The sequence below is a fragment of the Suillus fuscotomentosus genome, assembly GCF_016647785.1.
Source record: "Suillus fuscotomentosus strain FC203 chromosome Unknown F5891scaffold_18, whole genome shotgun sequence".
Lineage (NCBI taxonomy): Eukaryota > Fungi > Basidiomycota > Agaricomycetes > Boletales > Suillaceae > Suillus > Suillus fuscotomentosus.
In genome coordinates this window covers 295,055-322,843 of record NW_024539530.1, presented here as the reverse complement: position 1 = coordinate 322,843, position 27,789 = coordinate 295,055, and the positions used below count along the sequence as shown (strand labels likewise).

The following is a 27,789-nucleotide window of genomic DNA, read 5'->3' as shown; positions in this document are numbered from 1 at the left end:
ATTCAATCCACACTGCTCTCTGAATAGCATCTTCTACTTCGGATGGACAGACATACTGCTGACGCAGTTCTGCAGAACGAGTTAGACATTTCGAGATTATGCAGGAGTGTTCCATGGCTTCCTTGTATCTGCGCTTCAGGAGAATCCTCCAACTTGGACAACATGGTTTTGAAGGCTTCAATGGCTTTGTTGTAACATTGTGTGCCATGCAGCACTGCATGTATCAATTGGTATCCAATGTGAGATGAAGGATTGAGTTCAGTGACCTGTGCATTATCAAAGTCAATATGAACTAAGAAAACATAGATGCCATTGCACCTTTTGCGTGTCAAGAAGCGCATCCTCCCACAGCATTTTCCCCAACTTTGACCTTGCTGTGATGTGCAAAGATGGCATCAGATGTAGGATTCAAGTCAATTACTGCTGAGTAGAGGCCAATCACCCTGTCATAATTGCTTGCAGTGAGAGCATCATCTCTGTTGGTAAGACAGAGCGCTTTGCACTCTTCCATGAAAGCTGAGTGAAATGCAGTGTAGAAACAACAATACTGCTAGGAACAAATGATGCTCCTGACAGTATCTATAAATGTTGAAAGGTTGCGCGTTGCCTAGTCTGCGTTACTTGAGGAGACAAGTGCGTTCGACCCTAAAGGGGAAGTGAGTACAGCAAAGATCTAGAGGTATGCGTGGGAACGTGAAGCGCGAGAAAGCGCAGGTGTGCGCAAGGTACCAAGGTGTGGGAATGCGCGCGCGTATTAGCGCGAAGCGCGGGAAAGGCGTGCGCGCGAGGCGCGAAATAAGAGAGACTAAACTTAAGTGATGATATGATACAAGATAAGAGAAGAGTGATGTGATGTGCTAATGAATAGGTTTCTACTGCGACTTTCTAGGTATTAAGTACTAGGTCAAGATGGGTGAAAAAGTTCAGTACTGCTGGCGCTTATATAGCGCGCCTAAGCGCGGTCATGCGGAGCCGAAGCGCTACCGAGTAGGTATGTAAAAATATATATATGTGAGTCCATGATAAAAATAAAGATGGAATAATATGCAATGAGAGAAATAGAAATATACGCACTAGAGAACATGGTGGACAGTGGATGGATGCATCTGGATGGCTGGCGCTAAAGGGCGCGCAAGCACACGCGCATATACATCGCGAAGCGCGGGAATGGTGCGCGCATGGCGCGCGTTGCGTGGGAAAGCTGTGCATCATATAGGAATCACTGTGGATAGTACACAGAGTGATGCTATGAGTTCGTGCTATGTACTTCTTAGTGAAAACTACCATATCACACCATGAGAGGCATGATTCTCTACAGCGGGTGAGGATTGTAGCCTGCACGACATTACAAGCTCAAAACTTGCCATTGGACCAGTCAAGGCAGTCGGCTTTGATATTTTCATCACTCAAAACCATCATGTATTGGTATGATCTCACAGCATCTTGAAATTTACCTGCACGAAGGAGTGCATGACAACAATTCTGGTGTGCAGTGAGCCACAAAGATTTGAGATCCCAACTGAAGAGCTGAACAGGGGACTTGGTTATGATTCTTATGAAAAGTTTCAAATGTGTATAACATACCACCACCAAATCCTCATAAATTTCATGAATGTCCAATTTCAATGATAAAGCACTGGAGTTGAGAGCTGCAGTAAAATAGCCAGTGGCTTCATCGTGACATGCGTCATGCAAGGCTTTGAGTCCAAGTTGAACACGTAGATATGCCTAATATGCAAGTTGCAAAAATTAGCATTGATGCAGATGACCTAGCGTGGCTGCATGATACCCACTTCCATGATATGACATGTGTGAATATCAACATTCGGACAACCATCTGTGAGTTCTTGGAGGAGCAGGTTTGCCTCATCATGTTGATCCGCATTAAAGAAAGCAATGACCTGAAATATGCGATGAAGCGGATTGTATGCAAAGCAAATATAACATACCTTGATCAAAAGCAAGAAATGCATGGTTTGTAAATCTTGGTTGGTGTACATTGATGCAACATCAAATGCTGCACTCATGTTCCAGACACGGCCTGTTCCACAGAGAGCAATACCCTTGGCGATATAGCCTGTCAACGAGAGCTGAATGCTGATGGACTATGTCACTGTTGACTTAGCCTTTTGTAAGGGGGCCAGGAGCCGTGCATATGACTCACATTGATCACATCCTGAAGGGCGTAATTCCAATCGTGTTTTCACACCAAAATGAATGAGCAATGAGCATAGGAAGTAAAGTTGTTGGCATCTGCATCGATCTCTTGCATGAGCAGCTCTTCGGCAGTAGATAAGTCTCCATCTATGCATGCATTGCAGGCTGTCGTGATGGCTAGGATCTGCATGAGACATGCTCGAATTGTAGTACATGAGTTTAGGACAAAAACATGCCTTTGAACTAATATTCTGAGGTACTTCCCACTCCAACATTGTCCTATCATCACCTCTGCTGAGGATGTGCTTGCCGTCCACGGAGAAAGTGACACATGTCATCGGTGATAAGTGATCCAAGATGACAATAGTTTGTCGGTCTGAACGCTGCCAGATATGGACATGGCTGTCATGAGATGCAGAGGTGACGAATGTGCCAGCAGGATTAATGGCAATGGCACTGATATGGTGAGAGTGGCCCATCCAAGGATTGCCGACCTGCTTCCAGGTTGTTGTATCCCATTTGTGTATGGTAGGATCATCCTTGTCACCAGTTGTGAGAAGGCGTGTGCCATTGGGCGTCCACACAAGTGACAAATTGTAGGGTGTATGAGCCTTGAAGGATGTGATGTGTTCTCTCGTCCCTGGATTATAAATTTCGATATTATCGAATGTTGCGACGGCAAGAAGTTCACCAGACAGCGAATACCATATGCAGCGGACATAAATATCATACTCAATTGGGTCTCCTTGCTGCTCCCAGGTTGTTGTATTCCACAGTTTTGCCGTATTGTCATATGAACTAGTGGCCAGCATTGTTCTATCTGGAGAAAAATCCAGCGAGGAGATACAACTGGCTTTGATGGGTCGGGTATTAAGTGATTTGCCAGTTTCTCTGTGCCAGATGATGACCTCTCTGCATTTATCACTGCTTGCTATCAATTGCCCATCTTGTGATACCGCCAATCTGAACACCCTGTTGCTATGCCCTTCCATCTTCTTCAACACAACACCTCTTTTCAAGTCCCATCACCAAAGTGTCTTGTCCATGAGCCTGTAACCATCTGTTGGTTATGGAGGAACACTGTGACTGCCAATATACTTTCTTCATGACCTTTGAACTCCTGCAGGGGCATGGTGATTCGAGTGATGTGCAACATTTTACTGGATATCGACAGTGTTGAACACGGTGTAGAAACAACAAATACTACTAGGAACAAATGATGCTCCTGGCAGTATCTATAAATGTTGATAGGTCGCGCGTTACCTAGTCTGCTATTCTTGAGGAGACAAGTGCGTTCGACCCTAGGGGAAGCGAGTGCTGCGAAGATCTAGAGGTACGCGCTTCAGCGAAGCGCGAGAAAGCGCAGGAGCGCGCAAGGTACAAAGGCGCGGGAACGCGCGCGCGTATTAGCGCGAAGCGCGGGAAAGTGCGCGCGCGTATGCGGAAATGAGAAACTAAGCTTAAGTAGTGATATAAAGCAAGATAAGAGATATAAGAGTGCAAAATGTAAAGGAATAGCTTTCTACTATATTCTGCTAAGTAGTAAGTGGGTAGTAACTAGTAAGTGAAAAGTAGGAAAAGTAGGTGTGAAAGGTAAGTTCCATAATAGTATGTACTGCTGGCGCTTATATAGCGCGCCTAAGCGCGCTCATGCGGAGCCGAAGCGCTACCGAGTAGGTATGTAAAAATATATATGAGTGAGAAACTATGATAAAAATAAAGGTGGAACTATGCTAATAAAGGAAATGGAAATATACGCACTAGGGAGCTTGGTGGACAGTGGATGGATGCATCTGGATGGCTGGCGCTATAGGGCGCGCAAGCGCGGGAACGCGCGCGCGCGTATACATCGTGAAGCGCGGGAATGGTGCGCGCATGGCGCGCGTTGCGCGGGAAAGCTGCGCATCATATAGGAATCACTGTGGATGGTACACAGAGTGATGCTGCGAGTTGGTGCTGTATACTCCCTAGTGTAAAGCGCCATTTCACACTATGAGATGCACGAGTCTCTACATCTCCCAGGGACTTAAATTCTGAGTGTCCCCACTCAGCGCGCACATGGTGAGGATTTTGCGTGATAGTATGTGTGCGCGATGCCTGTATGATGCTTGGGTCGTTGGGCGATGAATGCGCAAGTGCAGGAATTATTGCGTGGATGTGCGTGAAGCGTGGGAAGTTGTGCGCATGGTACGCGCAAGGCGCGAGAATGTGCGCGCGCTATGCGTGAAGGCGCGGGAATGAAGCGTAGCATGGCGAATTGCAAGGGTGACTCTGGTGTGAATAGTGTTCCCTGGGTGTGAGGCGATGATGTGAGAGTGATATGGATGTGGCGCGCATATGGCATAAAGCGCGAGAAAGCGCGTGAGTGTCGCATGTGTTGTATTGTGCGTATGATGCGAAGTGGTGTGGTCCAAGAGCGATCCAATCCAAGTCCAAACCAAGTCCTGCTAGGCGCGCTAAATATTAGGTGGTAAGGTTTGAACAGTGTGAGTAAAACTATATGTGAAAATGCGAAGGAAAAAATGGTAAACTTTGCGGATGTCCTATCCGACTTGTCTTCTTCGTGCAGCTGTCGACATCTACACCTTCCTATGAGCGAGGCGCAGGAAGCGCGCATGTGTGCGCGCGCGAGGCGTATGGGCGCGTGAATATTGCGCGCGTATGTGCGCGTGAGCGTGGGAAGACTGCGCGCATATGTGCGCGTTCTAAGGTAAAAAGGAGCATGGTGCCGCGTCATGCATGCGAAGAGAAAATATACTATTGAGCTAGGCGGGCACGTTCTATGATTGTTTTTCTTCTATGTTCTTCTAAGTGATTCCTATATGCATATATATCAGCGAGTTATTAGTTCTTTGGATGGCGTTATAATGAGAGAAAATAAAATGAAAGAGCGCTGGATGAAACCCAGGGTAAAACGAATGGTATCCTATGAAACAGCGATGCTATATGTTGTTCTTTCATGCGCGGCTGAGGCGCTTGATCCTCCTCCTTGAGCGCGTGCGAGTGCGCGTGACTAGCGCGCTTCGCGTCTCTTGCGAGCTAACGCTTGACCCAAGGTAGGGTTGGAATGCGCGAGGCAGTTGGCGCGCTTGGGGGGGCTTGTAACTGGCAGAATGAATTCCTGCACAACGCGCTGCAGGTTGAAGGCGCGCCAATGGGAGGCGCAGCAAGGGGTGTAGAGGCGCCCTACAAGCTGATAGGATGCGCGCGATGTGCGCGCCTTGGCGCAATTTCGCGCGAATTTGATTATATTGGCCGAACACGCGAGGAACGGCCATTTCTCTGCAAATTCATTAGCGAGAGACATGTATAGTGAAGAATTAGGCGCAAATGTTGCGCCAATGGGCTGTAAGGGTGGTATATCAAGGCGCAATAGGCGCATAGGTGAAGGAGAATAGTGCGCATCAAGGCGCGCAGGAACGAAATTGACATGGTAAGCAAAAGCGCGCAGAATGTGAATAAATGTGCGAAGTGCGAAGTTAAAGGTGATGATAGGGGGGTTAGGCGCATATGTATGTGTCAGGCGCGCGCCTATGTCGCGCCTGGATGTCTGAATGGAATATGTCTTGAGTTGAATGAAAAATTTGTGATTTAAAGGGGGAGAAATGATAGAAATGCGATAGCGTGAAAACTCTGCTAAAATTATGAGTGCGCGAGGCGCGGGAATGCGCGCGCGTATTGCGCGATGCGCGTGATCATGGCGCGTGAACAAGGGGTAGTGCAAGGATGAAATTAAAGTGTTTGGAATGGTCATATAGCTCCTTAAGAGCTTTAAACATGAAAGAGACAAAAAGCGCGAAATGAGATGAGGGTAAATATACAATACCTCTAGGCGCGCGCATTGCGCGTCCTCAGGCGCAATATGGTGCGCCTGAGTTGCGCCAGGGTCACCTGAGACATGCTCTGCTTGGTGGTTAGGTGGTATGATGCATGGATGCTTTACCGGCGCGCGATAGTCACTGGAAGCAAAAAGCGCGACATGCGCGCGATCATTAGTGACAGTTGGAGTTACCAGAGGCAAACTCTGGTTGATGCAAGGTGCAACTTGAGCCTCTGATGTGGTAGGAGGCTCCTCTATAGGTGCGCTAAGGTGCAATAGATGTTTAGGGTCATCCCTGACCTCTGATGATGCGAATGGCGAATGCGGTGATGGTGATGGTGCGATTGGCGAGGTTTCTTCCTTAAGCGATGCGATAGGCGGGCGCGTTTCAAGCGACGGCGTAATAACGTCCACAATGGGCGCGTTACTGTGCAATAGATATTTAGAGTCATCCCTGACTTCGCGCGATGCGATAGCGATAGGCGCGCGCGATGCGTTAGCGATAGGCGCGCGTGTTTCAACTGGCGCGTTAGTGTGCAATAGATGATTATAGTCATCCCTGACTACTGGCGAGGTGATGGCGATAGGCGCGCGCGATGCGATAGCGATAGGCGCGCATGTTTCAACTGGCGCGTTAGTGTGCAATAGATGTTTAGAGTCATCCCTGACTAGCGATGCGATTGGTGATGATGGAGATTGCGAAGGAGATGATGCTGATGGTGAAGGTGAAGAGGCGCCTGCGGTGCGCTTCTGGTTGCGCTTCGCGAGCGCGCGCGTGAGTTCGTGATCTAAAGCGGTGCGTTCTGGTATAGCTTTGCATGCTGGCGCAGTTGATGGTTGAGGTGCGCGTAAATTGTGCGAAGGCGCGGGAAAGGCGCGCGTGCGAGGCGCGAGAATTGGAACTGGTGGCCTTTTGTTAAGTGCAACTTCCGAGGGTGCGCAATAGAAGAGTCCATCTGTCGCATTAGCGCTAATGGTCGTATCCTGTGTTGCGCGGCTTTGCACTGGTGTGCTTGGCGCTACCACAGGCATGCTAACTGGTGCGCTTACTGGTGCGCTTGGCGCGGGAAAAGCGCGCGCAGGTAGTAGGAACTGCGCAGCTGCAAAGACGTCCATGAATGGGTATGGGTCGTATGGATGGTGGTCGGGGAACTTGATCATAAGGCGTAAGCGGATTTGCACCTGAGCATCGCTAGGGATTCCTTCCATGAATAAGCGGTCGCGTTCGGCCTTTCCAATACGGTCTTCATCCATGAGTGGCTGCATAATCTTCCTGAATGCGCGCAGGTAATTGCTGAGTTCTGTGCAAGAGGGCATTGGTTTGTTAGTGTAATCGCGCGCGATGGCGCGCAAGTCCGCGAGCGCATAGCGTCTTTTACCATCCCATCCAGGATACATTACCTTTACCTCATCTAAGAAGGCGTCGTAATCGCTTACTTGCACCTCAGGCATTCCGCCCCATAGTTCTCGATCGTCGCGCTCAAGGTAGCGGATAATACCTTTGATGCGGTCAAGTCCTTGGAGTCCTGCTTCATCAGCGAGCTGCTCATATGTGTCAATGAATTCAGCGAGGTTGTCTGTAGTGCCGTTGAACTTGGGCGCATTTGCGGTGCCGCGGATGGGCATTCTATAAGGCATTGAGGCGTGAAAAGGCGCAGGCGCGCGCGTGAGGCGCAGAGGCGTGGGAACTATTGTGTGCGCGCAAGGCGCGAGAGTGCGTGCAAGGCGCGAGAGTGCGTGACTATACAATGGTTAGCTTCTGAATTTGCAAGGAGATTGACCTTATATGTGCGAATTGCGCTAAGTGCAAAGGTGCGCTCGCAAGGCGCACAGGGGTGGGAAAGCGCGCGCGCAAGGCGCGAGAATGCGTGACTAGAAACTGGTTAGCTTGTGAAAATGCAAAGAGATTGACCTGTATGTGTTAAGATGCGCAAAACTAGATCTTGCTGACTGCTCCCCTCGCGGTGGGCTCCAGTTGTAGAAACAACAAATACTACTAGGAACAAATGATGCTCCTGGCAGTATCTATAAATGTTGATAGGTCGCGCGTTACCTAGTCTGCTATTCTTGAGGAGACAAGTGCGTTCGACCCTAGGGGAAGCGAGTGCTGCGAAGATCTAGAGGTACGCGCTTCAGCGAAGCGCGAGAAAGCGCAGGAGCGCGCAAGGTACAAAGGCGCGGGAACGCGCGCGCGTATTAGCGCGAAGCGCGGGAAAGTGCGCGCGCGTATGCGGAAATGAGAAACTAAGCTTAAGTAGTGATATAAAGCAAGATAAGAGATATAAGAGTGCAAAATGTAAAGGAATAGCTTTCTACTATATTCTGCTAAGTAGTAAGTGGGTAGTAACTAGTAAGTGAAAAGTAGGAAAAGTAGGTGTGAAAGGTAAGTTCCATAATAGTATGTACTGCTGGCGCTTATATAGCGCGCCTAAGCGCGCTCATGCGGAGCCGAAGCGCTACCGAGTAGGTATGTAAAAATATATATGAGTGAGAAACTATGATAAAAATAAAGGTGGAACTATGCTAATAAAGGAAATGGAAATATACGCACTAGGGAGCTTGGTGGACAGTGGATGGATGCATCTGGATGGCTGGCGCTATAGGGCGCGCAAGCGCGGGAACGCGCGCGCGCGTATACATCGTGAAGCGCGGGAATGGTGCGCGCATGGCGCGCGTTGCGCGGGAAAGCTGCGCGTCATATAGGAATCACTGTGGATGGTACACAGAGTGATGCTGCGAGTTGGTGCTGTATACTCCCTAGTGTAAAGCGCCATTTCACACTATGAGATGCACGAGTCTCTACAACGGTCAAGGTGGACTTTGAAGAGATTGTGTCTTTCTCTAAGTTGTAGAGGTGCGTGTATTGTGCGTGTTATAGTGCCCCCAACTTCAGTTCAATAGACACCCAGAAAACTTAGACTGTTCGTTTCCACGCCTCCATCACTATAATGCACCCTATTGTCATGCCCGCTGTCCTTGACAGTGTGCCCTCCCAACCAGTATTCTGCCAGTCACAGAACATTCGCCAAATCGGTGAACGTTCACCAATGAACATCAGCAAAAATGTGATCTGCAACATCATAGCGCTACAGAAGCCACAGAGTAAACATTGCTAGGTTGCAACCCCCCCTCCTCAACATAGCGCTATATACCACAGGCTACCTGACTTTTTGCACAATATCTAGGGAAATGCATGGGTGCAGGTAACACCACGGTTCTATGCTGACGGATTTGGTGGGTATGGGTACAATATTCATACCCGTGAGCACACCCCAACCCTTTACTGTGGGTTGGCAGTGTTTGGTGGGTATGACCTCGAGAAGCTTGTTCACGAAGAGTTTGCTGATAGATACGAGAAATCTGTTGAGACTACTAATGACACTACAGCAGATGCGGTCCATATGCAACATTTAATCATACATTGACACTGACAACTATACAGAATGATGATGTGACTTCGGCCACTACTCACTTGGTTCCAAGCCTTGTACTACTAGTAGTGAGCTGGAGGGATTCATTTGAATGAAACTTTGGTACTGACCTAAATTGCCACCACTGTTTGCTTCTCACATTGTTCATTGAACAGCTCTTCCCAAGCTTCTAGGAGGAGGTCTTGATTGATCTCCTCAAGGTTCCAAGTCAACCTGCTGATATATGGCTTGGTTCAGGAACAGATCGAGAAGGTACTACTCGAAAGTTGTTGAGATAGTGTTGCATGCATGGGTCTGACATGGTGGACATCCTGGTCAGTTGGGATATGATATCAAATTGATCTAAATGGTTCAAATGATGACTATATACGTACAATCAACTCCTACAATTGTAATAGAAGCCATCTTATCAGAAGAACGCAAGCATCACGTGACTTCCGACTAACTAGATATAGTTCGACTTGAACTAGTCGTTAAGCTTAACTTAAAGGATCATCGGTCCCAGTCCTGGATGGAGTCTAGAGTCTGCGGGTCATACCCATCAATATTGGATCCTGGTTATGCATAAAAGTTGTCGTGCTACACTCAACCTTCATTTCTTCAAAGAGACGCGGAAGTGGTCAGGAGCGCCAGTGGCAACCGCATGAATGAACCGACAATATCATCATTTTTGTTGCTGCGGACTGGTATGGCTAGTTTGAGCTCAGCCGCCGTCGTGAACAGTGACAAACACCATAAGAGTCGAGACCGCGTGATACAGCGACTAAGGCTGTTCTCGAGAATATACCAGAACAAGCAGTAGTCTAAGCAGTCTCACGGCGGTGTTCAAGGACTTGCCAGTGACTATCATCATCTTCACCTCTCGAATTTCTACTGTTGTGCATGTCCAACTTGAACGGGCTCCCTCTGCTCAGCGGTCCTCCACCAGCGCCTTCCACAAGTCGTGCGCAGAACGCCTGTAGGAAATGCAACAAGGAATTTATCATCATATTTACACGCTCAACCCGCTGTAACCATTGTGGTCAGTTGTCACATCTGCGAACTACATCAGTCACTGGATTGATTCGATTGGCGGCTTCGAGCAGGTTACTTATATTGTTCGAGCTGCGCAGACTACCAGGCGCTCATGCCCCGCCATGGCGCAGCATCTGGCTATGACCAAGTTCACGTTTGTGCATTCTGTATTGAGTTTCTCAACAGTGCGTCCCATACTTTCTAGTACCAACGTCTCAATCTGATGCCTTGTATTCAGTAACAGCTTTTAGTAGAAACCAGCTCAAATCTCTGCCGCTCTCCGACCTTCGCCGCTATGTCAACGCATATGATATCCCCGTCAAAGGCCCTATCGATAAGAATGACCTCGTGGATGCCATAATCGCTGTAAAGGTGCTTTCCGTTCCATCCTGGTCCATCATTTTATCGCTCACTTCTCCTAGACACCAACAGGCACCCTTCCGCCCTCAAATGAATCTCACTACCGTGCCCATGGTGTTCCAAAACATCGTTCCTCGCGCCCTCGCGGACTCTTTAGCACCCGTCCTCCACCCCCAACTCACCACCAACAAACGTTTACACCACCGCCACACGACTTCCCCCGTCCTGACCTTGATCCTGAGCCAGCACCATACAGAACCTATACCTCCAACACCACAAGACAGCGCCAGACACCCCCTACGCCGCCCCCGCCCCAGCCTTCTTCCCCTCAACCACAGCCACGATTCAGGACGGCTTCGCAGCCACAAACACCGCCCCGATCGGCGCCTCACTCCACTCCACGCCCTTCTCCAGCGTCTACTGCCAGCCCGCCCCCTACGCGCCCACCAACCGCACCTCGCTCGCCACCTCAGCCATCCACGCCGCAGCCCCCTCCTCCACTCTCTGCTCTCCTGGCAATGTCCTACTCGTCACTCTCGCGATTGTCCATTCACACGCTAAAGCAGATACTGTACGAGGCACGTGTGCGTCTGCCCGCCGATCTCCTTGAGAAAGAGCAACTCGTGGCGCGCGTCAGCGCCTGGTTGGAGGAGGAGAGAACAGCAGCGGAGGAAAGAGATATCATGGAGAGAGAGGAGAGGGAACAAGAAGAGAGGGAAAGACGAGAGAGGCAAGAACAAGAAGAGAGAGAAAGAGATGAGGCAGAAAGGTCAACCATAGAGACAGAGCCAGCAGAGTCAGAAGACGCCCATACGCACGGTTCTGCTGAGAATGTTGAGATACATGGCGAGTCGCAGCACCATCCTCCGCCGCCTTCCACCTCTCCATCACCACCACTACCTAAGACGACGCTTGCAGAACGTTCAGGTTTGTGTGTGATATGCCAGGACCAGGAGGCAAATATTGCAATCGTGGATTGCGGGTACGTGCTACATATTGTGTTTGCGCGCATAGCCTTTCACTAACTCATGCCAACAGACATCTAGCTATGTGTCGGGCCTGTTCAGATTTAGTACTCGCCTCATCTCGCGAGTGTCCACTCTGTCGCACTCGCATCGTCACAGAAGCCCGACTTTTACGGATATTCAAGACATAGACCTACTTTCAAATTTGCAGATCAAGAACTTCAACTTGCTATCACTGTACATTCTCGGAGGCTGCAGTTGTGTACCATGCCCAATCATGGTGTGCTAGATATGTGGATTTCATACTGTATTTTTTGTGCGTGCGTAAGATATAGCGATAGGTACCAAGTGGAACTTGGGCTTGTCTCGGATGTAACTAATAATCTAACATCATTGACTATATCGTGGAGAGATGTGCCTGTATTAGGGGGGATAAGCACTAACGCTTGGGCCTTCCTAATACATGTGGAAGACGAACGCACCCGGGCATCGTTAGCAAGCTCGGGTTTGGTTCAGACAAGCCTGAGACAAAGGCTATAGGAGCACAGTTCGCCTTGAGTTCTCTTTTCCTACCTTTTCTGTTATGCTACACTCATTTCCTTCGCGACCATGTAGCATACCTGAACGCGCGCGTTCGTATTCTGACCCTGGATCAACGCTGTTTCGTGATTCATTTCGATTCCCCGTATATCACTGCTTTCAAGCGCAGTTATCAGGCTCTAGCCCGTGCTGTTCTCGACCTCTGGCGGACGAATTCCTTCGCATAAGGGAAATCATGTTTTGCACTACCCATAGTACGTACACATCCAAGACATTCTGTGCTTGTTGGTTCCATAGACTTAGTAGCATGTGCTACTCTAATACACTTGCCTACACCGCACTGCCGCATGCTTCTGAGATTTTGCTATCATTTCACAGAGAGCGTTCGTTTTCCTTTTTCTGGAATACCCGAGCGGCCACAACTTTGCGCGCGAAATTTTCTTCACCCCCCGGACAATGAAATATTGGGTGTCGTCCTACACTCGTATTGGACTTGTGATGAGTAGTGCAGGTAGTCGTTTCCTGAAACGATTGGCACTAGGTCCGTACAACGGTGTTTATATATGAAGAACGTGTTTCATTTCTCAACCGTCAAGTGCGAGACAGACCGTCTCAACAAGGACGACTGAGGCTGCTACGCCGTAGACAATCTACGAGAATCTTTGGGGGATGGTTTATCGCAGCATCATGTATGAGCAGAACTGTTTTCATCTCTATTTTGCGCTCTGATAAAGAGTTTCATTGGTAGCATACCCGGACCCTTCATGTGCGTTACAGTGACTTCCCGGGCCATACTTGTATCAACAACAATACTGAATCGTTTCAACGCCGTTAATCTCGCAACATCTGACGGACACTATTTTTGTGTTCATTCCCACACACGTATCTAACGTGCCACACGTTTGCCAATTGCATAAGGCGTCAGTGGTCTCGGGGCTGGGCATGGCTCGTGCGCAAAGAGGACCACCAGCCGTAAATGCCAGAATGACGATTGTCAAGAAATTCATCTAGACCGTCATCAGTGTCATAAGTCAGATCCTGTTGGTGAGGGGAACCTTACTGTCAAAGGTACGAATTGTTCAAGCAGGTGTGGGTTTGTTTTGGTTGATTGTTCATGCTCACGCGCTTTATAGATGCTGGTTAAAACGTTGATCCGTAAGTTTGGAAACAGAAATGACACGTAGGCAGACTAGTGTCATACGAAGTCAATCACTTCGTATTGTGAGAATGCAGAATCTCTTGATCACGAAATATGTACATGCTCTAGTCACGCCGACCCTTGACTCGAAGTTCGATGCAACGGCCACTACATCGAGTCACACCGGGTGATTGTATATCTCTGCATTTAACCTTGTCCCCCAGAACTCTCATATTTTAGTTTATTGAATGGTAAACTTTGTCCCTGTTCGCTTGTCCCTTTCATTTGCCTCCTCTGCCACTTACTAGAACTACTATGTGGAGACCCGGACTCGGATATGGCTTAACATCGTGGGATTGAAGGAGACTTGAACCCGGTCTTCTGATCTTCGTTGATCAGAGAAACATCACATATGATATAAGTATTGATGCGACTGTACATGGTAATCTGAGGTCAGGAGGTAATGCCCGGTTGTTTGTACATATTGAATCCCAAAGTTACTTCGACTTCCTTTTTAGCTAAAAAAAAAAGCTTATCGTACAGCCTCGCCCGATCCCAGTCGCAACAACTGTACCTTCTGGTCATCCACCGTCGGCTATGTCTCTGTCGTCTCTCTTACATTTCTGTGCACGCGCGCGCCTGCCTGCCAACGTCCTTGAAAACTCCTAGCGCGTCAGTACTCAGTGGTTGGAGGAGAGAACGGCAGCAGAAGACAAAGGAAGGAAGGAGATTTGGGGGAGCGAGCTGAGCCGGACAGACTGATCATATAATTTAAAACAGAGCCAAAAGACGTCCCCGTGTGCATGGCCCTATCGAGAATATTAATGTCGAGATACATGACGCGATGCTGCCACCATTCCTCGCCGCCCTCTTCTTCTCAATCGACATTTCTACAGGTAAGATAATACTTGCAGAACGCGATATACACGGATCAGGAGACATGTATTATGGTGGGCTGCGGGCGAGTATCCCCGTTCTCTCGCACGCGGGGTCGCTTATTGATTTATGCGGCGTCCAGAGCAAGATGTCTGGAGATGTACCATACCTTCTCTGAGCTAACGCACGCCTCGTCCCGCTAATACCCACTGTACCGCACTCGGATCATCAGAGGCATGGCACGGCACGTACGAATATCGAATACATGCGTGTTTCTCAATGTTGCTGGTTGGGAATTGCCTCGCGCTCACGGAACCAACCACAAGCGTGCTATGTGCCGCGGCAGACAACAATGCATACGTGTACAAAAGACATGAAAAACGGGAGACTGCGGCCCATTCACCGCGACAGTTGAATGTCACGTTCGTCAACAAGCACGCAGACTAACACATTCACGAGACAGCCGAACGGAATCTTCCAAGCGCACGCTCATTTATCCATGGGAGTCCACAGCTGCCTGCTGATGAGCTGCCCCGTCTGGTTCTTGAGGGTGACCTGCAACGAGCGTCAGAAACAGTATGGCACCACGGTCAACGGGCCACGTCACCGATCCATTATCTTCAAGCTCCAAAGTATAGTGGCTTTGATCGTCCTTGGACGCGTGGGGGACTTGGAGTCTGCACCCCATCCGTCAGTCGATAGGCCTGGTCTGAATCAAGCATGATACGCACGCGATATTCTCGCCTTCGAAGACCAATTTCCACCAGTGCTGAGTGTCGCTCATGAGGACTTGCATGCTCGACTGCAAATTCGTGAGATCGACATCGGAACCGCTTCTCGCAGACACCTACGTTCCACGACAAGAAATTTCCAGTATCCTTGTTCTGGACCGACCACAGACGCATGTCCGTCGGTCTGTCATACTTGTACACCGCGGTCCACTATTGATGATGTCACTCGTCAGCGTTAGGGTCAGAACTTTATCTCTGGACGTCTACTGACCCTCTGATTGTTGGTAGAGGTGAACTGCTGACCTTCGACCTTGACGTGCACGCCGTCTCTGTGCGTCGCCAACACGTAGTCAGGGTCGTGGACATTTACGAGGACACCGCTGATAGGCATGATGAATGAGATTTGTTGTTTGTGAGGCAAGGAAGAGAATATGAGAAGTGAGTTGGTCTTCAAACCTGCGATCGCAACATTATTTATATGCGGACTCCTCAGGGTGCAGACTCTGGGACGGGGCACGGCATTCTGCCGTCCCGGGCACCACGCGCGTTCCTGAATTGTACGAGCAGCTCCATGCTGGTGCCAAACCATGGTGCGATGGCAACTCGCCGGCTCGCGATCACATCATGACCGCCGCTCTGGAGCTTTCATCGCAAAAGGAGCTATCGCATCATTCCTCGTTTCCTCCTGTCAAGAATGTTTGTCGATGAATTTACCTCATCCCAACACTTTCACTTTCATTGCCGAAGGAGTCGAGCGCCATTTCTGGCATTTTATCATTGATTTCTCGGTGGTGACTACGTACGACGCCCTGGCACTTCTGTGCTCGCTTGCCAGGAATGTTCTTCGACGGCGTTATGACGAGTGTTTTGCTAGATCAGTCGCTTTTTCAGCCTATCGACTCCCACGGCGGCGGCGAATTGCAAATGGCTTTACAAACATTTCTTGATTTCGCTTGCCAGGAATGTTTGTCGATCGTGGGGCAGGGCCATTACTCTATTTCTCGGCATTAACTACATAGTGAGAAGTTTACCGATTCTCGCTTGCGAGGAATGTTTGCCAATCGCAGCACATTGTCTGCACTTTTCGAATTTGGTGTGTGCAACTGTCTCGGCATTGAGTCCATAGTGCTTCCATTGCAAGAGAAGTTCACTAATGCTCGTTTGCGGGAAATATTTGCCAATCGCGGCACATTATCCGCACTTTCAAGAGATCAGTTGATTTTTTCTATCAACGGGAAGTACAGCACTAGTGTTAGATGTCATTGGTTGTATGGTTGAGTTCCTCTTGCCATGTCCCAACAACCTGCCTGGAAGCCTTGACGAGCTCAGCGCTCCTCGTTTTGCGAACCGCAGGCTGCGTCTATTTTGTATCCCACTTCCTGTAACTGCAACCAGACAGAGACATAGCCGTGGCCAGAAGACATGTCTCGTTTCTGAAGTCAGGGCACGCAACTTCAAGACATCTTAATCAGCACAAAAGTTTCGTTCCCAAGGCCAGGGTCTACTCAGCAGCCATTCGTTCTGGTGTCTGTAGAATAATCATTGACCTGCCTGGTTTTGCAGATGAGAGGGAGCGCATGAATGGGTCTATCTATCCATGAGATGAATGGCTCTCCCCATACTATTTTGAAGATTGCGAGTGTTGAGATTGATCGTTCACCTTGGATAACCTTCTGGTGCGTTTTTCTAGCGCAGCAGCATGGTGGGGAATAATACAAAAGGCTCGGGTCGGACCGCAGTATCATTGTATGGGTAAAGAACATGACTGTTATTCACTGCATGATGAACACCAGAACACCGAAGATATTGTAGCTAATTTGTCTGACACGTTTTCATTCGTATTTTGACATCAACCGCATCATGGAATTTGAATCTCTCTCAGCATTTGTATTATATCATATCATTTACACCAGTAAAACAAACGGTTACAACCCACAGCATGATGCTCCAAATGCCACTTCAATAAATCGTACTCGATCAATTTCATCATACTTGGATTGCATACTAGTACATGTATATACAACTGTACACATAGCTAATAGAGAGAGAGAGAAAACATAAATAATACCATCTTTCTGCGTGTGCGAACGCCAAATTCGAAAAGTGCGGACGATGTGCTGCGATTGGCAAACATTCCCCGCAAGCGAGAATCAGTAAACTTCTTTGGCAATGGAAGCACTAAGTATGTAGTCAATGCCAAGACATCGAGTAATGGCTCTGCCCGGCGATCGATGAACATTCATAGCAAGCGAAATCAAGAAACTTTTGAATGTTTGTAAAGCCATTTGCGATTCACCGCCGTGGGAGTCGCTAGGTTGAAAAAGCGGCTGATCTCGTCGTAACGCCATCGAAGAACATTCCTGGCAAGCGAATACAGAAGTGCCAGGGCGTCGTACGTAGTCACCACCGAGAAATCAATGATAAAATGCCAGAAATGGCGCTCGACTCCTTCGGCAATGAAAGTGAAAGTGTTGGGATGAGGTAAATTCATCGACAAACATTCTTGACAGGAGGAAACGAGGAATGATCGATAGCTCCTTTTGCGATGAAAGCTCCAGAGCGGCGGTCATGATGTGATCGCGAGCCGGCGAGTTGCCATCGCACCATGGTTTGGCACCAGCATGGAGCTGCTCGTACAATTCAGGAACGCGCGTGGTGCCCGGGACGGCAGAATGCCGTGCCCCGTCCCAGAGTCTGCACCCTGAGGAGTCCGCATATAAATAATGTTGCGATCGCAGGTTTGAAGACCAACTCACTTCTCATATTCTCTTCCTTGCCTCACAAACAACAAATCTCATTCATCATGCCTATCAGCGGTGTCCTCGTAAATGTCCACGACCCTGACTACGTGTTGGCGACGCACAGAGACGGCGTGCACGTCAAGGTCGAAGGTCAGCAGTTCACCTCTACCAACAATCAGAGGGTCAGTAGACGTCCAGAGATAAAGTTCTGACCCTAACGCTGACGAGTGACATCATCAATAGTGGACCGCGGTGTACAAGTATGACAGACCGACGGACATGCGTCTGTGGTCGGTCCAGAACAAGGATACTGGAAATTTCTTGTCGTGGAACGTAGGTGTCTGCGAGAAGCGGTTCCGATGTCGATCTCACGAATTTGCAGTCGAGCATGCAAGTCCTCATGAGCGACACTCAGCACTGGTGGAAATTGGTCTTCGAAGGCGAGAATATCGCGTGCGTATCATGCTTGATTCAGACCAGGCCTATCGACTGACGGATGGGGTGCAGACTCCAAGTCCCCCACGCGTCCAAGGACGATCAAAGCCACTATACTTTGGAGCTTGAAGATAATGGATCGGTGACGTGGCCCGTTGACCGTGGTGCCATACTGTTTCTGACGCTCGTTGCAGGTCACCCTCAAGAACCAGACGGGGCAGCTCATCAGCAGGCAGCTGTGGACTCCCATGGATAAATGAGCGTGCGCTTGGAAGATTCCGTTCGGCTGTCTCGTGAATGTGTTAGTCTGCGTGCTTGTTGACGAACGTGACATTCAACTGTCGCGGTGAATGGGCCGCAGTCTCCCGTTTTTCATGTCTTTTGTACACGTATGCATTGTTGTCTGCCGCGGCACATAGCACGCTTGTGGTTGGTTCCGTGAGCGCGAGGCAATTCCCAACCAGCAACATTGAGAAACACGCATGTATTCGATATTCGTACGTGCCGTGCCATGCCTCTGATGATCCGAGTGCGGTACAGTGGGTATTAGCGGGACGAGGCGTGCGTTAGCTCAGAGAAGGTATGGTACATCTCCAGACATCTTGCTCTGGACGCCGCATAAATTAATAAGCGACCCCGCGTGCGAGAGAACGGGAATACTCGCCCGCAATCCACTATAATTTTTGCTTCCCTCACTCAGATGCGATTTCCTCTATCCGACGGGCCAAGGAGAATGAAAGGAATGAATTGGATAAACTCATGGTTTTATTGTACCTCTTTCTTGTGAATGAACATGACAAGAATATGAGGTCCGCTGAGTGGAAAGTGGAGTATCAGAAAATATCAAAATGTCTCAAGCGTACCTATCAAACTGCTGATGAGGGATCGACCACGATATTCTGTTGGAGCCCTGGCTAAGCACGACTATGAGAATAAAGCACCCGGACGAGATACAGACATGCATACGCACATACATATACTCGTTGACATGGACCACAGTCGCCGCCAGGGCAAGCAGGACGTGCCTAGTGGTAGGTGCAGTGACGAGTCAGGAGTATGAAAAGACGGGGGATGGAGAAGAGGCGGGTGGTCCAGGTCTTGTCGCGCATGTATTTCCATGGTATTTGTATGTTTGGCACGATAGACGTGTAATTATACAAGGCGCTGAGAACGATGGCCGACTTGAGAATGTTAGCAGGAGAGTCTGTACATGTTAAAGAAGTTAGCAACGTCAAGGTCAGCCATCAGCGAAAGTAGCACGCCAAGTTTGAAGGGAATATTGCGCATCCTGTGAGGCTTGCTACTCTGTACTTTTATCGCTGAGTCGTACCATTCACTTGGCACATAGTAAGGTGAGAAATAGTAGATTTCAGTGTATTTCATAGTAGAAACGATATAAACTGCTGACAGGACGCGCAACAAAGTGGGAACACCAGCGAGGGTTTGCGAGAGCATGTCAGAAGGGATAGCAGAATGCAACGGACGATCATATTATGAGTGACGCGAGCACGAGCCTCCATGCGGTACATAACACCTGTGACAACTCGCACCACGAGAATCGGACTTCCAAATAAGTGGCGGCAAATCGGCAAATCGGCAAATCAAACCGTAACCTATCGTCCACCATAAACAAGACCAAATTTGCCCCGCTTCTTCGGGATGTCGAATAAGCCAGGCGCGTATGGGTCCTGCCACTAAACATCGATTGCACTAGGGAGACCACAAAAAGCAAACACCACACGAACAATTACGCAATTGCACTGCGAAAGTGGTGAGAACACCCAAGATGCTCAGCAGGACACTTTGATGAAGTACCTTTGGAAGGGTATGGGGATGCCTGGCTGGGGTGATGTGAGCAGCAGCGTGCTCTTGGGGTGGCATGAGAAGGTGTGTCTAAAGCTCGCCTCCCATATAAACTTCCTGACCATAAATTTGCAGCTCACAGAGATAACCTGCCGGCACTGGCTGTATTGTACGAGTAATGACTCATCGAAGAACTGTATGACTCCGTAGCTACTAATGCATCAGGCATATTTGTCTTTCAACTACATGGCCGAATAACTAATAACCGAGCATTCTAATTGACACGACGCAGCAAGACGCATAACGTTTCAGATCCACTACAAATACATTCACGAAGAACGTTACAAAATTACTAATCATGATGAAGACCGATGTTGACACGATCACTGTCGACCAGAACTGCAGTGAGTAGGGTCTTTTGCAGAAGGGCGAAAACTTACGCTAAACAGACTCGGCGCTCGGTCCAGAAGATCCCCTTTGGTCAGAATGCGCCCATTGAACATCTTTCCGAGGTGAGTTGGCAGATACGCCATGCCTTTCCTTCTCATTCCGAACAACTCCTTCAGCGGAGGAAGCTGGGATCGCTTGAACAAACACGATGCTCTCGCAGGAGAGCGATTCTCCTCCCTGATGAATCCATCACTGTCAGCTATCAAGTCCTCATCTACCAAATCCAGCGCGTTGAGCCCTAAGAAATTGCAAGTGCGGAGATACATTTCGCAACTGGAGAAATACAGTTGACCTGCAAAAAGATTGAGCTGGCAAATCTGCAGTTCCGATGGTGTCAGATGTGGCGTCGAAGGAACACGGTACAGTCGGAGATCATCGCATGCCTTCATCGTGCGTGTGGTCCGAGGAGTATAGAGACATAATTGAACTGCGTTGCTGTTGCGGATATCAGGCAGCAGTGCGTCCACTTCGTGAGGACTCATGACTACCAGCACTCCAACGTCACTGAGCACGATCCAATTGACGGGCCGCAGGTATTCATCCACTTTCTGTGTGGTTAGGGTAGTCCCCACCGTACGAGCGAAGTCACGGGTTACTAAAACGCTGCGCGCCCAGTGATGATCTTCATGAAATTTGGCAGTGGTGTTGACGAGGCTGGATAGCGCTGGAATGAAAACGGGGGACCCTTTGGGAATTCGGCCGGTCTTGACAAATTGACGGACATGCGCATGCAAGTCCTGAGCTGCGGGTTGCACTTTGGACGGCCTTTGCACCTCACGTTCTCTCTCTACCTCATGGACTACCTCATGGACTACCTCCCTCTCTTGTTCCTCATCCATGCTCCTTTCGGGTCCTGTTAGAACCCCGAGCTCCTCACACTTGCTTCGAATGTCTGCATCCCAAATATGGGATACCCGGTGTGAGGGATTGCGTGGTGCGTACATATCCTCTAATGAACGCTCCTCTGGCTGCAACCAGGCTGTTTTCAGGGTGGAAATCGAAGTGGTAGGCGCACGCGAGAATTGAGCCCATGCGGAACGCCGTGCATTGAAATCTGATCCCTGATGAACCCAGTGGAATGCACGTATTTCAATGTCAAGACAAGTTTCAAGCAGCGCCCAGTGCAGGATGTCTGCAACATCAACACGATCTGTATCAGCCTTCTGAGTTGCCGAACGAATGCTTCGGTCAACTTCCATCGGAGCGAAGAACATCACTGAATGACCATTGCCCAACTTCCGCATTCGCATGCATCCTGTGCCGTTGGTTATTGTCAAAATTTGATGCGCGTGAACTCTGTAATCACGAACCTTGCGTCAGGCGGTCTTTCGTGACTTTGGGACCAAGCGTGACAGCAGCTCGGAAGCCAGAAGGCAGCTTGACATCCGTTCCTCTTGTATGCGCGTCATCGAGATATATCACACACTGGTCGAGCTGTTGGGCGAAAGGAGACGACATAAGAGACTCCACTGTCCCATCCCGACTAACGACAACAATTTCGTCGTCATTGTTCACGAAGACTGCGGCTTGGGCGTCACACTTGGCTCTAAGCCATGCTTCGGCTAATTCCTGATTCTTCAATTCCAGCATCTGCGCACCAGCATCCAGGAGCACGCGGACCTCGGGGGTTTGTGCTATCAAGGTCTCGATGAAATGTTGCATCTTCTGGCCAGGCGGTATGGGTCTATAGCAGTTGTTTTCTGGGCGCAAAAGGAACGCCAGGACTCGGGCATTCGTGCTGCGTTGGTAATCAAGGTCATGCTGCACCATCGAGCTTGGCAAAAGATAGCGATTGTCATTGGTACCAGAAAAGCCGGTGGTGAGATGTCTCTTCTCTTGAGCGAGATCCCACCCGGAGCAGGTGAGCTTGCTGGGGAATGCCTTCGCTTCCTTGGGTAAAACTACTCGGGACACATAGAAATCTATGACCGCCTTGTTGAATTCGAACAGTCGTTGAAGCTCAGGGAGCTGCTCTGCGGATTCCGTATTGATTCCGCTAAGCTGACACAGACTTTCTGGGACAGACGGAAGTCTAGCAACCCATGACTCATACTCGAGGGCAGGATCATCCTGCTTCAGCAGGAGCTCAAAGCACAGCATCAGCTGCTGGAGCGTTAGACCTGCATAGTAGTATGATAGGCATGTGAGGGTGACAGCAATGTCCGGATGGCCAAACTCTGCCCGCAATGAGGGCATGTCTTTTGCGCGAAATGGAACAGCTAACATCGTTCGTTTTGGGGCAAGGCCATAGTCCACGCGCCAGCGGCGTTCTTTGATTGCGTGCACCAAGATACCATACGCCAGCAATCCTCGCAAGACTAGAAGGCTGGGCCAAACGATAGTGTCTCTAGCGATCCTCCACTACGCTGACACAAGTGTTGGATACGTTTTCATTTGCGATAAAACAGCAAACAGCTTCTTTCACATGGGGGGATGCTTGATCGAAGCCGATGTTTTCAAGGGCGCCATTGATGATATCTTCTGCTATCCATCGAACTAATGCTTCACCTGCTGTCGGGTGCAGAATCCGAACGAAGGGGAACCCTCCGTGCTCACGAAGAGATACTTCTGAACGAGAGGGAAGCTCGCTCATGAGCCGAGCGGCGTGTTTCGCAACAAGACTCAACACTTGTTGTGTTGTCGTCCACCTTTCCGGATGACCTTGAAGTGACCTTTGGAGACCCACAGTGTATACCATCTGGTAGCGAACATGCAGAATTTCATCACTTTCATCCAGGATGTCGCGTGTGTGATTGTCGAGCCATAGCTGAGTCTGCAGCATATCTTCAGCAGCTTCAATCTGAGGGGAAAGCTGACGGTCGACAGCCATCAGCTGCAATGGCAGAATGTGATCCGGTTGCACGACCAAGATTCCCTTGGTATCCATGCACTCTTGCATCAAGTCACGATACATCTGCACCTTCGATGAGTCGATAGAGAACGCGCGGAAGAATGGGATATAAAAAATGCGCCTTTGTGCAAGGCCGCTTAGTCGTTCGACCAGGAGCTGGAACATCTGGGCCGACGACGACTTTAGCACGATTACTCGGACCAGTTTGTGGCCATCAGAGAGTGCAGCTGCTACGAGAGGAACGATGACGTAGGATTTGCAGTTCAGTTGGAGAGAAGTATTTCCCCCTGTGCATGGTGACATCATCTCTAGCGCGACTTTGACCTGGACCGGTCGTGCCAAGAACTGACTTTCAATCTGAGGATGTCATTATCAGTTACCGTTCATGATCGATTTCTTATAGAGTACCTGTATTAAAAGCCAATCAGGGTACAACTCCGGATCAAATCCCTTGCATTCTTCGCTATCCAACTCCTTGAAGAACTCGACCCAGTTTTTCTTAGCAGCAAAGACCAACAGCCTTCGCGAGCGTTGCAGCTGCAAAAGTATCTGCGACAGCTGGATAAGAGCAGCACGCCAAGCCTTCCCCAAAAGACTTCCTGCTGTAGAAGCCATACGTGTGAAAAGAAAATTTGGTGTAACTCGAGGCCATAATCCAGCATCATACATCGTGCTCTCAGTAGCGGAGGTGGGGGAGAGGGCGTGTGAGAAAGATGCGAGTGAGTCCTAAAATTGCCAACTATGGAGAGAATGGTTCTCAAGCAGTAGTTCCATTGTGTATGGCGTAGAATCTGGTGGGGCAATGATCTTCTCGTCACAGTAGATCGACCTGCTCTGATCCAGATCGTCGGCGTATTTGCGGCGAAACTTGTCACTTCCTCGTGCGCGAAAATCGTTGATCAGCTGTTGCAACCCTGCTGCGACTTGGGAGTCTGGGGATACCAAATCTCTCGGATTGGCATTAGGCAGAACTTGGGAAGACCCGCACATGCTTGTCACAGGCGGATCTCTATTGAACAGGTACTGCGCATCAATGGATGAGGCCGGTGATGCAATATCTGAGTCCTCGAGGTAGGAATTACGATCATATTGAGATGGTAGTTTCGAAGAGAAATCTGGCGTGTAGACCTGTCTGAGCGTCCACTGCAGACTATCCAGGTGTAGCTTCAGACAACGGTTTCGCCAACAGCTACGAAACACCGGGGACAGTTTCCCTGGCATATCGATGAGATTATAACACTTCACCTGCAACGTATCAAGTGCCGGAGGATTTTCGCATGGCCAGCCATCCTGAACTTTGCTGAGAATGACTTGTTTTTCGGAGAGACACCTGTCTTTAAAAGCTGCACGACGACGCTTCTCCAGAGCCTTTTTCTTTTCACCAGGACTTGCAGCTAGCTCTTTCTCCTCGCTGACTTTATAATCCTTGACAAACGAATCGATTATATTGTTCAATCTTGTATTGGATGGCATGAAGTCATCCGAGAGATCATACGAAGCGAACTTCGGTGGGCCTCCCAGACAGCGAATTTCGGAAACTGTGGCGAAGGCTAAGAGTGTTGGCACGAGTGCATGATTCTCCGACAAGCTGTATGATAACGAAGCCAGGGTGAACACCAGCCGAGGTATGTCTTTCTTTGTGGCCCTACGACAGCAATCGTACGCAGAAAGGAAGACATCAGGCAAACTTGGTTGAATCCAGTCTTTGGAGTACTGCAAGCTGAGCGGCTTGCCAGTGCCCTGGACATTCTGCCACTGAGTCAACAAATCAAGGAGATTCCGTTGCACTGGAAGTTTGGATGACCACTGATGCACCATGAGGGTGATTTGGAATGCTCTCTCTTCTGCAACCTTGTCGGGAATATGACGTGAGGCGTAGATAACATCTGTATCACCGAGCGGAAGTGGAAGAGAGAACTGATCAGGATAGATCGTCGAGGCACGAACTGAAGCGCGCTCAAGAAGATGGTTGGTGAATCGTGGAAGCTCATAGGCAACCTGAAGGTTTGCAGACCCTTCTGAGAAAGTCGAAAGCTTCATTCCGTAATCCATGATAGATTTCGCAGCTGGATGAAAACCATGGTGCTGTGCAAGGGGCGCAAGGCAAGACCATGAAATCGTCTGCATCTTCTGAAGATGAGTGGGATACCAGACACGCTTGGTTGACAGAGAACTGATCTCGCGCAAGAAATCTGCGTCGCGAGGGCGGAGCTTCATAAACGATCGGCAAGCTGCGGAATGCAAGAGATGCAACGCCTCCTCTGTCCCCGTTCGACCCGTCAGGGGATCAGGAAGACAGCTGCTAGTAACAGCATGGAGCAGTGTCTGATAGAGCTTACTCGTCAGACCCATGTTCCCAGTTAGGCAACATAGATCCGTATCAATCCTGTACAACTGGTATGTCATTCGAGTACCTTCAGGAGTGATAGTGACGCGGACATGGTGACCGTCAGCGGAGTATAAGATACGACCGTCTGGGATGATGACGGTGCGTGAATGCTCATCTGCAATTTGCAACTTCGGGCGCAAGATGAGCTGATTGATCAATCCCAACATCGTTCCAGTGGACTGGATGATATCAACGACCATGTTGCCCATGTTACGGGACTGCAGTTCTCCATCCTGGTCGATGAAGAACTCGAGGCCATATCGAGGTAAATCAGCCCTCCACGAGGGAGTGCTGCCAGACGTTTTGTTACACGTGACCATGATAAAGCTTGCATTCTCCAGAGGACGCAACCTTCTAGAGATCATGTCCCACGTTTGGCTGCGTATGTCGACAAGGGTGGCACCACTGGAATTCTGCGCCATTGAGGAACCTGAAACGGAAAATCGCAAAACCCAGTTTTCAGACGATGACTTCCATGCATTTTCTACTGGGCGAATCTCGATTTCATTTGTGTGCAGGTTGAGCCAATGAGTATCGCCTGCTACCAAGGTTGTCGGTAAGTCATCCACAAATTTGTGGCTCGGAATGAGCTGGAGGATAGGTGAATCATCTTTGATGTGCTTCGCACGGATGATGAGATCATTTGAGTTACGAAGAGCAAAAGACACCTTCAGGAACAAGCGAGTGCGTCATTAGTTACTGCGTGATTACAACGAGAGTAACCACTGACCTGATATGGTCACAGAAATTTCCGCGTGTTGCATATTCCATTCCACGAATATCAGCTGCAACGATGTCCAAAACTTGCTGTAGCTGATAAGTGAGCATGCACCAACAAAGCTACAACTTTCAAAGACTTACATCGCTGAAAATTGATTGGTAAGTGGGATGTTGTACTATCATTGGAGGAAGTCTTCCCAGCTGCTTCCCGTCGACAAGCAAGCATCCGCTAATCAAATTGATGCGCACGTCCTGCGGTGATTGGGAATGCGAAGGCGCAGTCTGTGCCACGAGCCAACGAGAATTCGGAGCCGTCAGTGCCCTCCAAGAAGTTCCTGGTCTGTAGCTGCCCCAAATCTTGGCCATCGCCAAATCAAGACCCTCCCTGTGAAACTCTGCATATTGGTGGATAGTGGATTCTAATGCGTGGCAACATCTCTTGTCTCGCTCTAGTAGTAGTTTGGAATATTGTGGAAGATTGTCGAGTTGGTTTGGAGTGTTGTCATAAATCATGACCGCACAATATACAAATACTTTGATGTCATCGTGCGACGTCAGGAGCAGTGAAGCACTTCCATCGACATCAAAAGTGCTACGACAGGTGACTGCCATATCCAGAACGCGCCCTTGTAAATCCCGGCTGACCGTCTCGTCCCTGGCTTGCGTGTTCTCTGATAGTTGCGTCAGCAACATAAAAGTCTCAGTTCGTATCCTTCGAAGGAGCGAATATCCACGACTTTGAACACTCTCATCCTGAGTCGAGGACAAGATACGCCACACAAGCATGATGATAGTGTTGATTGCGACAGCTTCCAACCAATTTCCTTCAACGCTCGCCATCAAATCCTCCAGCTCTCCGAGTAGTGCAATAACATCAGGGAAAACCTCCCACGGGAATTTTGAAAATGTGACAACAATTCTCGAGAATTATGGCAAACTTTCATCAAATTTTTGTAAAAGCTTGTAAATAGTTGATAAATAGTCACATCCATAACGCAGTCAGTGAATGCACTGAAAAAGATATCTACAGGGCTCTAGTTGAACCTGCCATGAGATATGTAACTAATTACTAGTATATCAAAAATGTAGAGTTCACGCAATGCAGAACGGGGATATATTTAAACAGGTGGGAGGGAGAATTCGGAGGTGTCTGCTGCTGGCTACATAGAGCTCGCTCGAAGGGCCTTAGCCTCAGCGACAACAAGTAAATTGAGAAATTGAAAATCGAACCACCAACGATTTAATTACTAATCACAGGGCTCCCACGGTTGATTTCAATGAACTCATTCAAATATTCATGTTTCACTCTGCAACTTACACGAGCCGCGGCAACCACTTGCACACCCTGTCACGTCGTTTTCTTTATGT

General features: G+C 49.1%; 3 protein-coding genes across 3 annotated transcripts; 2 read left to right on the top strand and 1 right to left on the bottom strand.

The window, feature by feature from the left end:
• Positions 1 to 10,230: 10,230 nt before the first annotated feature.
• Positions 10,231 to 12,134, top strand: F5891DRAFT_176630 (uncharacterized protein). Its single transcript, XM_041370799.1, has 5 exons — positions 10,231 to 10,429; positions 10,494 to 10,607; positions 10,661 to 10,794; positions 10,845 to 11,764; positions 11,821 to 12,134. Exons 1-5 carry the CDS (start codon positions 10,291 to 10,293, stop codon positions 11,936 to 11,938), a joined length of 1,425 nt encoding a protein of 474 aa, XP_041227742.1. The 5' UTR covers positions 10,231 to 10,290; the 3' UTR covers positions 11,939 to 12,134.
• A 5,701-nt stretch (positions 12,135 to 17,835) lies between these two features.
• On the top strand, positions 17,836 to 18,464 carry F5891DRAFT_1186740 (uncharacterized protein; the record flags this gene model as incomplete). The annotated part of the gene is made up of 4 exons (XM_041366733.1): positions 17,836 to 17,955; positions 18,017 to 18,106; positions 18,156 to 18,226; positions 18,281 to 18,464. 4 exons carry the CDS (start codon positions 17,836 to 17,838, stop codon positions 18,462 to 18,464), a joined length of 465 nt encoding a protein of 154 aa, XP_041227741.1.
• Positions 18,465 to 19,821: 1,357 nt separating this feature from the next.
• F5891DRAFT_1172225 (uncharacterized protein) lies at positions 19,822 to 27,261 on the bottom strand (the record flags this gene model as incomplete). Its single annotated transcript, XM_041365575.1, has 8 exons — positions 19,822 to 19,902; positions 20,152 to 20,205; positions 20,452 to 21,716; positions 21,772 to 22,822; positions 22,887 to 23,669; positions 23,721 to 23,911; positions 24,053 to 26,369; positions 26,563 to 27,261. The coding sequence occupies 8 exons, from the start codon at positions 27,259 to 27,261 to the stop codon at positions 19,822 to 19,824; spliced, it is 6,441 nt and encodes a 2,146-aa protein (XP_041227740.1).
• Between the last annotated feature and the right edge of the window lie 528 nt (positions 27,262 to 27,789).

Coding starts and splice junctions, on each gene's coding strand:
- F5891DRAFT_176630 (XM_041370799.1), top strand. CDS start 10,291: ATGTCCAACTTGAACGGGCTCCCTCTGCTCAGCGGTCCTCCACCAGCG. Junction 10,430..10,493: donor AACCCGCTGTAACCATTGTG/GTCAGTTGTCAC, acceptor GGCTTCGAGCAG/GTTACTTATATTGTTCGAGC. Junction 10,795..10,844: donor ATGCCATAATCGCTGTAAAG/GTGCTTTCCGTT, acceptor CACTTCTCCTAG/ACACCAACAGGCACCCTTCC.